The sequence below is a fragment of the Rana temporaria genome, chromosome 5 (genome assembly GCF_905171775.1).
Source record: "Rana temporaria chromosome 5, aRanTem1.1, whole genome shotgun sequence".
In the NCBI taxonomy this organism is placed as follows: Eukaryota; Metazoa; Chordata; class Amphibia; order Anura; family Ranidae; genus Rana; species Rana temporaria.
Window position 1 is genome coordinate 166,632,900 of NC_053493.1, and position 13,294 is coordinate 166,646,193.

The 13,294-nt window shown below is 40.0% G+C and overlaps 1 protein-coding gene across 1 annotated transcript in view; it reads left to right on the forward strand.

Annotated features, from left to right (window-relative positions):
- ADCY1 (adenylate cyclase 1) overlaps positions 1-13,294 on the forward strand; it is a 536,332-nt gene that overhangs the window by 217,611 nt on the left and 305,427 nt on the right. The window contains exon 4 of the mRNA XM_040353333.1: positions 4,371-4,482. Within this exon, the coding sequence (XP_040209267.1) occupies positions 4,371-4,482 (112 nt within the window). The remainder of the gene's footprint in view (positions 1-4,370; positions 4,483-13,294) is intronic.

The following is a 13,294-nucleotide window of genomic DNA, read 5'->3' on the forward strand; positions in this document are numbered from 1 at the left end:
TTGCCGCAATGCACGTCGGGAAAGTTTCCAGACGGAGCATGCGCTTTACGATCGGCGCGGGAACGCGCCTAATTTAAATGATTCCCGCCCCCGGCGGGATCGTTTACATTGCGCGCGCTAACGCCGGGCAATTTTGCTGGCGCGCCCTCGCAATTTACGGAGCTACTGCTCCGTGAATCGAGGGCAGCGGCGCAAATTTGCGGGGGCGCAGGGCAAAATCGTTGCCCTGTGCCTCCGCAAAAAAAGAGCAAATCTCTTTGAATCTGGGCCACTGAGAGCATGCTTCAAATTCTTAAAACATTGTCCCGCTACCAAAAGTTTCAGCTCCTTCATACTTTCGCCTACATACACGAAAAAAGCGTTAAAATGTTCACAAAATATTCAGCTATCTGGCTATATCTTTTCAGTTTGATATGTTTTACAGTTTTTGTGAAAAAGCAGTTTAAGTTTAGTGAGTTTTTCAGAAAATTTTATCGATTAAACAGAGTTTCTATGAGGAGAGGTTAGAGTGGATGATGTCATCGCTAGAGCAGAGAGCTTTAAAAAAATTATCTTTATAGAGAGGGAACAAATTGCTCTCACGCCCACAAGGTCTACTTGTCATACACAATTTATACATCAAAACGTAGGTATTTTTGTCTGGTTTCAGGCAATGTGCTTGCAATTTTGTGATATGCATTTTACTTTTGGCTGGCTGAGCTTCCAAATGACAAGAGTTCCACACTTTCTTCCATTGACTGTCATGTAAAAAATTGTTCAGATTTCCCAGTGAAACGCACAGATAACCTCTTTTTTAAATCACTGACATGCCCAGATTTTTAAGTTTATCAACATAAATTTCATACCGATGTGTTCACAAAGGCCGTGTGTCTCGGTGAAGTCGCTGTTTCGATAGCATGTACTGTTGTGGATTTATTAAAGTTTGTTTGAAGGGTTCTCTCACTCATTAGGTGTGGGGATTAAAGGGGTTGTAAAGGTATTTTTTCCCCTAAATAGCTTCCTTTACCTCAGTGCAGTCCTCCTTCACTTACCTGGTGTGGAGAAAACCTCTTGAGGGGGGAGGGGGCGACCAGGCAAGTCAGGACACTCTCTACTTTGCAGATAGAGAAATGAGCTGTGTGTTAGTGGTCATCCACACCACTGAAAAAGCCTTGCATTACTGTGTGTAGTTACAGACAGAAGAACATGAAGTGAGGATTTCTCAGAAGAAATGAGGACATTTAAAAGCAAAATCAAAGGATGAGGTAAGTGAAAGAGGACTGCACTAAGAAAAAGGAAGCTATTTAGGGAAAACATTTTTACCTTTACAACCCCTTTAATGATCAAAGAGAGGCTTTATAAGTACTGAAGGAACACTGCTTGTATGTCCTAAAGTGTAGTGGTTATGGTGAATGGCTTTGGTGTGGGCTTAGCAATTCAGCTATTCAGCATCCCCACGCATTTTCTGCAGGAAATGCATTTTCTAGTTATAATATATGTTTGCTTAGCAAGAACAAATGCGGGGGGTCGGTGACCTAAAATTGCTCTTGTTTTCTCTGCATTCTTCCTTCATTTATTGTTCTTTTTTCCCCTCATATAACACTCTATAATATAGTCACAAGCTGATTTTGATACACAGAGTGCCTCTGATGTTATAATACCTTTATCAAGACAGTGATAAGTTAATATTGTATATTGATGTATACTAGAAAAATTCATGGTAAACAAAAACAATAAATCATCTTTAATTTTTCTATTATGGCATGTTTGAGTAAATGTTTGATAAAAAATTATTGACAAAGAAAACCCTTTTTTCTCTGGCACTGCATAGTGACAAGTTGTTCACTGAATGATGGTATACAGTATGTACATTTTGTATCTGCCCTGGTTTGCTGCTTATATAGCCTAGTCCTTGGGATGGAATGCCCAAATTCCTCATATGGAGAAAATAGGTGATTGTTCTCTCATTTTAGATGTGAATGAAAATGATTTAATTTGATAATGGGGTTCAATCCCAAAAGTCAAAATTATTGTTTTACAATTTTTCAATAACATATACTTTTAACACATTTCCTTATTTATGTTGGTAGGTTTTGGCTATTTTTCTAATCTTTTCAACTGTTGGTGTTGCCCTATAAAAGCTATTTTGAAAACAGATTTGCTAATTTAATCAGAACAGTTACTGAAAATGCTGCCAATAATTTAAGCCCCTTTACACCATATTTAGTCTAATATTTTTAGTGAAAGGGAGCAACAAATTAACACAAATTTAGTCTTCATGTTTTTCTATGGTTTATTTTATTTTTTTTTTATTTCACAATGACATCCCAAAGTTTAATTCTATCAATTAGAATAAAATATAGGTGTAAAATTACCAAAATGAAACAAAAAAAAATATTATGCTTTCAACATAGTCCATTTTGGGGTCAACACACAGGGCCAGATCCACGTAGCCTGGCGCATTGTTGCATCCGGCGTAGCGTATCTCTGATACACTACGCCGCCGTAACTTTCAGCATATTTTCCGTATCCTCAAAGAATATGTGCCGTAAGTTACGGCGGCCGTCCGTGGGGGTATCCCAGTGCGCATGCTCGAAATTAACCCGCAACAAGCCAATGCTTACGACGTGAACGTCATTCTACGCAAAGCCCCATTTGCGAACGACTTACGCAAACGACGTAAACAATTCAAATTTTGACGCAGGAACGACGGCCATACTTAACATAGGATACGCCTCATATAGCAGGGGTAACTATACGCCGAAAAAAGCCTTACGGAAACAACATAAAAAATGCGCTGGACGTACGTTTGTGGATTCGCGGTTCTAGCTAATTTGCATACTCGACGGGGAAATCGACGGAAACGCCACCTAGCGGCCAGCGTAAAAATGCACCTTAGATCCGACGGCATACTAAGATGTACGCCAGTCGGATCTAGCACAGCTTCAGGCGTATCTTGTTTTGTGGATACAAAAATATAGAAGTTACGCGGCGTATCTATAGATACGCCAGCGTAACTTCTTTGAGGATCTGGCCCACAGTCTTTACTAAGGTTCTAAAGAAAAGTGTTGTGTGCCTCCAGGGAATAGAGCATAATTGCTTTGACAATTTATTTTTTCCTTAAGAATATGAAGAGTTCGCCACGGAAAATGCCTTTCTTAGTTTAATAAACAAATAAAAATCATATGCTTTTCATGCTTACAATAACTTTTTGAGGTCTCTTTTCTTTTTTCTTTTAAAAGGCTCTGGTTATGTGGTGAAACTTTTATATTTTTGGTACTTATTTGCCAGCAAGACAAATGTGACCAGCACCCAGCCATAGTGAATTGGGTATAGATCCATTAGGAGCAGTTTGTTCGATGCGTCGCTACTTTGATTCCTACTTGAAGTGGTGAACTTTTGTCCTTTTCATCAACACAAATTTGATTGTTGATTATGGGAAATTTAGGAAAACTTAACCTCAAGCTGGGTACACAAGGGAAGTTGTTTTTTGTTTGCAGTAGTAACGCATCCAATGTTAATGCGGCAGTCTTCCCCACTGAGGTATTGTGTTCTGACAGGGGGAATTCCCCTCCCACTAGAACACAGTGATAAGCGCTTGCAGCCATTGGCTACGACGCTGATCGTATGCTGGTTTTTCAGCATGCTCGTTTGACAGAAGCCAGTTGTGAGACCGGCTTCTGTTGGACAAGAAGCTGTACACACGGGGGGATAGTTTACCCGTTCCTAATAAACCAACTGTTTTTGGCCGATTTTCAGCCTGTGTGTACCCAGCATTAGGCTCTATGTCCACATCACAGTCTTGTGACGTAAGCACCACGTGAGACCCTTCCAGTGCTGTGTGGTGTTTCCACCAGTTGGAATTCATGGAATAATAGTTTATCAATTAAAATCCTCGGGTGTGGATCAGAGTTTATTGTCTGACACAAGCCCAGAGTTCAATTTCACACAATTAAAATAAACTATACAACCTTTTATGTTAACATTGCACCAAAATCTTAAAATTTAGGGGGTTATTATTATTTGTGGGCATAATTGCTTACTTGTTGTTCAGCTGTCAAGATCTCAGGAACTCATCATTCAGAGACCTTTTAAACAAACAAAGGAATTGTATATTTACAAAAATTATGGGATTATACATTATATACATAGAAAAAAAAAAAAAACAACAACATAGTAAAATATTTTCCTATTGATCGATCATCTTGTTTTCTGTTTGTTGATGACATTGCTCAAGGTTTAAATTTAAATGTGAAATTTAGAAATGCTTACTTTGCACCTTATAGTTATACAATATTATGTCCAAATAGACATTTAAAGATCAAAATATGCTGTAAGCATAAGATTTAGACTTCATGAATACTAATTCATTTTTTTATTTTTTATTTCAGCATTTTATTTGCAGATATTGTTGGTTTCACAAGCTTGGCATCCCAGTGTACAGCACAAGAGCTGGTAAAGCTGTTAAATGAACTGTTTGGAAAGTTTGATGAATTGGCAACAGTAAGGTTCACATCTTTTTTTTTTTTCTCCATGTTTTTTATTTGCAGTTATTCTGTTAATATTAAATTATGGCCCCTTGCATGTGGCCAAAAAGGCGACTTTGAGATATTTTTGTCATTCTATGCATTTCTGTGTTTGGGGTCTTTGTTTTCATAGTAAATCCAAACTCCATTATAAATAAAGGGCTTGTCTGTAACATTCTAGAAGATGTAACGACTTCCGGACCTGGCATCCAGGATGTGTACCATCAAATCAAAATAGTTTTTTTGTCAGTTATTGGTGAAAATTCTTCTACTTTTTTGCTGTGTTAATTTTTTTCTTTATGGGGATGTGGATAGTTTTGCTGAGTCTGCATTATGTACTTCAGCATTACATGTAACAATGATTGCTCACTTTAAAATCAAGAAGAAGAATATTATTGCACTGACTGTTACTGAAAAAAAGCAGGGTAGGCTGAGTCATCTCTGTCCTTTTACCAAGATGACCATTGGAGTCTTCTAAAAAATCATGACAGTATCTGGCACTTCCACATTGGATTTAGAGATTGATAGCTGACAATTTTTGCAGCACTCATTTTAAAAACCTGCTTGAACCATTAGAACAGTCAGCCAGTGTAAAACAGCTGTTGCATTACTATACTGTAACATCGTTTTACTTCAAGTGATTGTGAGATGTGATGTCCTCTGAAAAATGATTTATGTGCTCCAGTCATCAAATGGTAAATGAGGACCGTAAACCCAGGAGCCTATGTCAAACTGCATTAGTGGTGTCATTTAGCAAAACATTTACGTGAAGATGCCACTGTGCAGGGGGCTTCGTTTTTTTTGGCAATTGGTGTAATGATATTTAAAAATGTTTTTCTAAATATGAAAAATGTGTGTGTGTTCAGTGTGGTTATGTATACCTAACTTACCTTGCACTGTCACTTATATCCCTAATGGTGCCAGTGCACTGAAATTTAAAGATGAGGTGCAGAGGATGTTAAAGAATAAGTGGCTCAGGTCATAAGGAGCAATGACAGGAGACAGGAGAAAGAGAGATATGGATGACTGACAGGCTACTAAGTTTTAAGCCTTATACATGCGACCGGTTTTCCCATCGGGAAAACTTCCATGAGAGCTTTTGGTGGGAAAATCGGCCGTGTGTATGCTCCATTGCAGTTTTCCCGACAGGAAAACTGACGGGAAAAATAAGAGAACCAGCTCTTTTTTTCCCACTGGGTTTTTAACCTGGCAGTTTTCCTATCGGAAAAACTGTGATGGAACATACACACAGCCGGGATTCCCAACCATAAGTGGCTCAGGAATAAGTGGATCAGGTCATAAGGAGCAATGACAGGAGTTTGGAGAAAGAGAGATACGGATGACTGACAGGCTACTAAGTTCTAAGCCTGCCAGGTTAAAAACCCAGTGGGAAAAAAAGAGAGCTGGTTCTCTTATTTTTCCCGTCAGTTTTCCTGTCGGGAAAACTGCAATGGAGCATACACGCGACCGGTTTTCCCATCGGGAAAACTGCCATGAGAGCTTTTGGCTGGGAAAATCAGCCGTGTGTATGCTCCATTGCAGTTTTCCATATAGGAAAACTGCCGAGAAAAATAAGAGAACCAGCTCTCTTTTTTCCCACTGGGTTTTTTTTTTGCGGGAAAACTGCGATGGAACATACACACGGCCGGGATTCCCAACCAAGGCTCTCATGGCAGTTTCCCGGCAGTAAAAAGTCTGCCGTGAAACCTGTACGTGTGTATGAAGCTTAAGAGTTGGAATGAGAAAGGTTTAATGTAGAGTTGACAAAGTTTTAAAGGATGAGGGGAAAAACATGTTTATGACATGTGGAATGTACTCTAAAAGGAGACAATTACTCTGCTCTCATGTTATGTGCACTAGATTTAATTCTCGTGGTGCTAATATTAGTAGAATGCAGTAAATAAAGCATCAATATTATACAGTACAAACAACTGGAATGAATGAACCACTGTGCAAACCTTACTAGCAATCTCAAGAAACAAATTATTCAGTAGCTGACAACATTTATATGTGTCCCCACACCTACAAAAATAACATATAAAGAAAAAATGCTGCGCTACTGGTCCTAACAGTAATATTGCACATGTAAACAAGTGATAATGACATCCTCCATGCCTAGATGTCTCCAATACTCTCCAATGGTGTACACTAAATATACAGTACATACAAAACCCAAAAATGCAATAACAATTATACAATAATGATGTCACCCTTCAATTGTATACTGAATATTAGCAATAATGGTGTCACCCTCTATGGGTGTACAAATCCTAGTGACCATCCATAAATGGTACTTCAGTGACCATCAATATATAACACATGGGAAATAAAATAAGAGAAATAATTACTACAAATAAATATAATTACAATAGTGGTGTCACCCTCCTGTTAAGAAATCCTTAATATATATACCATCCAAAGTGATTTGATAATTATACAGTGTGAAATATACACTGTATTATAGTACCGTGATATAAGAACAAGTCCTCAATATCAACTCTGCAGTGCATATACAGTACATATATGTGTCCTATAGTAGTTCATATACATGTGTGCGTCAAGTTCTTTATTTTTTGGATACACTTTTCCTTTAAATCGCATTCAATAATAAAATATACAGTGACTGTTTGCTAACTATTCCACCACGTGAAATCTTCACCGGTATAGGTAGCAGCTCACCTCAATATAAAGACTTAGAAAGCATAGGTCAGAAGCACATTGTCCTTTTAGAGTTGGGATCGACTCATATCATGGCTGTCTTTCATTCAATCCTCTACTAGATTGAGGCCCAGATGAACAATTTGCTTTCTGGATCCACTCCTTGTATAGTGGGTGCAAGGTACTCAAAGGAACAAAAGAGGAACCATCATTGAGCAAAATGTAACATAAAAGGCTTCCTAACTTTAATAAAACCCAATAAAATACACGATATACAAATATCGTCTTCACCTCTCTAGTTAGTGGGTAACGTCCCTTCCGGTGATGTGATGATGTCATTAGCTAAGGGTCTTGAGAAAAGTTACATGACAAAACACATCTCATACAAGAGAAATCATTCTAAAACATATACTGTACTTTTTTAGATACAAAAATAAAATATTTTAGAAAAAGTTTGGAAAGAATGCTACTCCCTCTCATATAAAACCAGGACTATGTAGTCCAAACATTCAAAACATGCACCAGCTGTCTGGTGCAAAGCTGCCTAGCAACAGTTTTGAGGAGAGCATACCCAGTTAGCAAGTGCAAAAAATAAAGCAGATTCATTTCCATGATAATGTACATCATGTCCAAATACCTCCCAAGCGAAAAAAAAAAATATCTGTATAAGTATAAAAAAAATTGTCAAACTCGATGGACCATTTGGACTTTTTTTTTTGCTGTCACCCTTCTATGTTTCTATGCTTCTTCTATGTTTCAATGCTAGAGTAGGGACACTGCAATTTAGTATCACTCAGCTATCCACTGGTTGGTAATGAAATAAATTGAGGTAGAATATCCTGCATTGTCTATATAAACTTCACCTGTATATTTTAAACATCTGCTTTGGAATACATCATCATTAGACAGTTCCGTGAATAGGCAATAAGCAAATAACCTGGACACAAAGTCATATATTACACAAGGCCCCTGTTAATTGCCACTCTTTTGTACTGCCATGCACACTGCATGTACAGCTCCTTTTCACATTTACTTTTTGTCTGGATAAAAAATGGAAAGGACTTAGTTGTGCTTGATCACCAGTATTTCATGTAACATTCAAAGGCTGAAAGTACTTGTAGTCTATTCATTCACAGGAAACTATGGATGAATAACACGACCAAGTGAGTAGAGACCTGCACGCATGGTTGTGCTGTTTTCAAATTGTGACAGCAGGTGTATGGAGAAGATGCCCTGCCTGCTGTCACAAAGCAGGGATCGCTGACAGAGGGATCATGTTACATGATATACCCTAAACATGTTCCTAAAAGTGAACTTATCCCTTAAAAAAAATCCTCGCCAGGGCTCTGCTGTCATTTGACGCCAATAAGGCATTTGATACCTCTGGGCTATCCTAGAAAAGTTTGGGTTTGGTGCTTTTCGTATCGTGGATCAGCCTGATGTATCATCAACCGCAAGCATCCATTAGAGAGGGTGGCTCCTTTTCCCTTTCATTTAGGGAGAGGCACCAGGCAGGGATACCCCCTCTCACCGCTGTTATTTGCTCTGGCAATAGAGCCACTGGCAGCACGTATTAGGGCCCAAGAAAGTAAAGTGGGGTTCAGATATGGCACCATACAAGAGAAGATTCTGCTTTATGCAGACAATATACTTCTCTTGTTGGGGGACATGGATATATCCTTACGTACAGAGATGTCCATTGTAACGGATTTCGGTAGATTTTTGGGCCTCACAATCAATTGGTGCAAATCCACACTTCTGCCCCTGGTTTAAGGAGTACACTCACAATTAGACACTGACCGTCTAAGTTACATCATTTAAATACCTCAGAGTAGTAATATTTCCCCAACCACTGGACTTCTGCCATCTCAATATCCAACCGTTATTGGTAAAGTTTACAGAGAAGGTTAAAATATGAAACAAACTGTGTCTCTCTGTCGTGGGCAGAGCAACATTGATTAAAATGGTATTGATGCCACAATTATTATACCATCTCCATAACTCCCTGGTAGTTGTTCCCCTAAAAGTATTTCAGGTAGTCAACTCTATTTTTCGGTCCTTGCTCTGAAAAGACGGGGCAGCCAGGATTAAACTGGAGCAGTTACAAAAACCCAAAGATGTAGGGGGTTGGCACTTTCGAACTCATGGGTATACTATTTGGCCAACCAGCTCCAACAAGTGGCAGGGGGGCTGTCGCAGATGCGCTAGCCATAATGCTGCAGTTTAGTGGGGCTCCCTCATTGGTGGAGGGATTGGAGACACAATTATTTTCCAAACCTAACAAACAGTTTCCAACTTACGGGTTACTTCAAAAAGTATGGGAGAAAATGAAAAAATTACAAGGGGTGCAGGGTTACACCAGTTATAGCCCAATTTAGGACAACCACACATATCCTGAACTTGTAAAGTTACAAAATGCTGATAGATGGTGCTCAGTGGGTATAACACATCTAAAACACATTTTTCACAATGGTGTATTGTCCTCATTTGCTCAACTACAGTCTAGATTAAAAATTCAGCAGAATATACTATTTTATTATATGCAGCTGAAACATACTATTAAAGCCCAGAGGTCTATGGACAATCTTGCACTTTCACCCATGCCGGTGTTCGCCCTTTTGCAGCAGGCCTCCTCCATCAAAGGCTTTATTTCCAGTTGCTACGCCTCCCTAATGGGAATGTACCTGGACAAATATCTGTAAACGGCGCCCCTGTCGCAGTATTGCGTTCCACGCTGGAGCGTATACGGCAACCGCGCGATGACGTCATCGCCCCAAGCTGCGTGCGTTCCAGCCTGGAACGCGGAAGTGCCGAGTGTAATCAACGTTCCATTCGGCACACATGCCTCTCAGCTATAAACAGAACATTGTGTAATACACACGCTGTTCTATTATTGTCAGACGTAGCCGGCCACGCTACAAAACTATTAGTATCATCAATCCCTAACCTACACACCAGGCCACGCTGGATCCCTACCACAGACAAGCTAATGCCTTAGCTGGATCCATGCTGCCTTACAGATTGCCATTGCTGGGACACCCTAAGAGATCTTCCTTCAGGAGACCCTGCACTACAGAATCGCAAGCCTGCTACTAGCTTACTGGAAAAACTCATGCCTGCCAACGGATAAGTACTATTATTGCTCTAGAATTACTAATTTCTTATATACCCTTCACAGAGTGCTGTATTTGGATCTGGTATAATTAATAGTATCTGCTGCTTGAATTTACTTAGTGGGCCTTCACCTGACAGCTCTGAAATATCTTAAAGGGACATACACTCTGAAACCATCTGAGCTATAATTTCCCTCTTACGCCAATGCTAGTTGCATACAGTATTCTCATATGCTACATGCTTGACATTTGTTGTTACTTGTATACGGGCTTCCGCCCTAAAATTCTGAACATGTTCGTTATACCTTTTTCTGGCTAAGGTTAGGAGGTATGTTGTAATACCTCCTCCCTTAGTAGCTCAATGCATTTTCTTTATGTAAAGTGATATGATGTAGAGAACCCCCAAACTCCTGTTCTCTGATTGGAGTGACGCCTGGGGTCTGGTACTGATAATCACTTACATAGAGAAGTGCATTGGTTGTGCTCATTCACGTTTACCATAATTTTTCAACGCTACGGGTTGGAGGCATGTTGTAATACCACCACCCTTAGTAGCTCAACACATTCCTATATGTGAGAGAGATGATGTAGAGAACCCCCAAAATCCTGTTCTCTGATTGGAGTGACGCCTGGGGTCCAATACTGAAATCTCACATAACATAGAGAGGTGCAATGAAATCTTCCCTAACCGCAGTTGTGGTTCACTCTCGTTCACCGTAGTTTGTGACAATATCCAAGCTCGGCCTGTGATAGATGGGTAACAGATTTTGGAAAGATACCAGGGGAACTGTGGGAGGAGGCCCTAGAAAAGCTTATTGAATGAATCACAGTGAATGTCCCAGCTCTGCACCCTATTGCGGATACCCTACACCCCGCTTAAGCATCACCACATGGGACTACGTCCAACTTCTCTTTCTGGTAGATGTGAGAGGGATGTCAGTGGTTTCATCCACCTCATGTGGGGAGGTCCGCAGCTCCACCGTTATTGGGGGTCGGTAGTCGCAGCCACTAATACTGCCCTGCAGGTCTCAGTTCTGATGGAACCCAAACAATGTGTTTTGGGAATTCTTGACAGTATCATTCCAGATAAATATTTGATGGAAGCACCAGCGAGGGCGCAATTTCAAGGCGGTTGACTCATAATTATGCAATGGATCTCTCCGGATTCCCCCACAGCTAAAATGTGGCTAGGTGAGCACTATGTTAAAATTTGAAAAACTTTTATATACCAGCACAGAGGTAGTCCCTTTAAATTTGAGACAGTATGGGGAAGCTGGTTAAATACACTGGATCTAGCACCAACTGATTTCCTTTTGGAAAGAGTGTTCTTGTGACAGGTTGGAGGGTATCTCCTGTATTATGTTGTTTCCGATTGGGAAAGTAAGTTTATATAAGTGAAAGGACAATTGTTGGTGTGTACACTTCATAGTATCTGTAAGATTAAGTGTTACTTTGATTGACTATCTGGGAATGAGTCAATGTACTTTATTTGTATTGAATGTTTGTAACTGAGGATGACATCTCAATAAACTTGTTTCTTTAAAAAAAAAAAAAAAAAATAAGCTGTCAGTCTGTCTTCTCAGCCTTGATAGGGGCCTTAGGCCTTCCTCTGAAACAACTGCTGGTTTAGGATTGTGTAATAGGTATTTTCCTCAATAGGCTTATCCTTTTTTAACCTAAGTATGCAACTAAATTATCACTATCTTTGTGCATTTATTTATACCTTAAAGGGGTTGTAAAGGTTTGTTTTTTTATTTTCTAAATAGGTTACTTTAACCACTTGAGATCCGCGCTATGGTCGAAAGACGTCCACAGAGCGGCTCTCAAGTGCCGGGTGGACGTCCCTGGACGTCCTGTCGTTGTTGTTCCCTGTGCGCGCGGATGGGGGCACGGAGCCTGGGAAACAACGTGCCCGGCGCATCGTTCGGGAGCCGATGCCAGTGCCTGGCGGCCGCGATGTCCGCCAGACACTCGCGATCGTCGGTTACACAGCAGGACGTGGAGCTCTGTGTGTAAACACAGAGCTCCACGTGCTGTTAGGGAGAGAGGAGACCGATCTGTGTCCCTTTACATAGGGACACAGCATCGGTCACCTCCCCCAGTCAGTCCCCTCCCCCCACACAGTAAGAACACAATGACGGAATACATTTAACCCCTTCCTCACCCCCCTAGTGTTAACCCCTTCACTGCCAGTCACATTTATACAGTAATTAGTGCATTTTTATAGCACTGATCGCTGTATAAATGTGAATGGTCCCAAAATTGTGTCAAAAGTGTCCGATACGTCCGCCGCAATATCGCAGGCCTGACAAAAAAATCGCAAATCGCCGCCATTACAAGTAAAAAAAAAAAAAAATCATAAATCTATTCCCCATTTTGTAGGCGCCATAACTTTTGCGCAAACCAAAGTTTTTTTTTTTACAAAAATATGTCGAAAAATACGTATCGGCCTTAACTGAGAAAAAAAATATTAAAACAAAAAAAAAATTGGGATATTTATTATAGCAACAAGTAAAAAATATATATATATATATTTTTTAAATTGTCGCTCTTTTTTTTGTTTATAGCGCAAAAAATAAAAACCGCAGAGGTGATCAAATACCACCAAAATAAAGCTCTATTTGTGGGGAAAAAGGACGTCAATTTTGTTTGGGAGCCACGTCGCACGACCGCGCAAATGTCAGTTAAAGCGACGCAGTGCCGGAAGCTGAAATTTCGCCTGGGCACGAAGGGGGTTTATGTGCCCAGTAAGCAAGTGGTTAAGCTAGTGCATTGTTGGTTCACTAATGTTTTCCTTCGATTTCCCTTCTAAATGTTTTTTTTTCTTTGTCTGAATTTCTCACTTCCTGTTCTTCCTCGGTAAGCTGTTCTAAATGACTTTCCACCGCTCAGATGATGGTGGAAAGCTTACTGAGGAGAAACAGGAAGTGAGAAATTCAAACAAAAGAAAAAAAACATTTAGAAGGGAAATGGAAGGAAAAGGTAAGTGAACCAACAATGCACTAGCTTAACGAAACC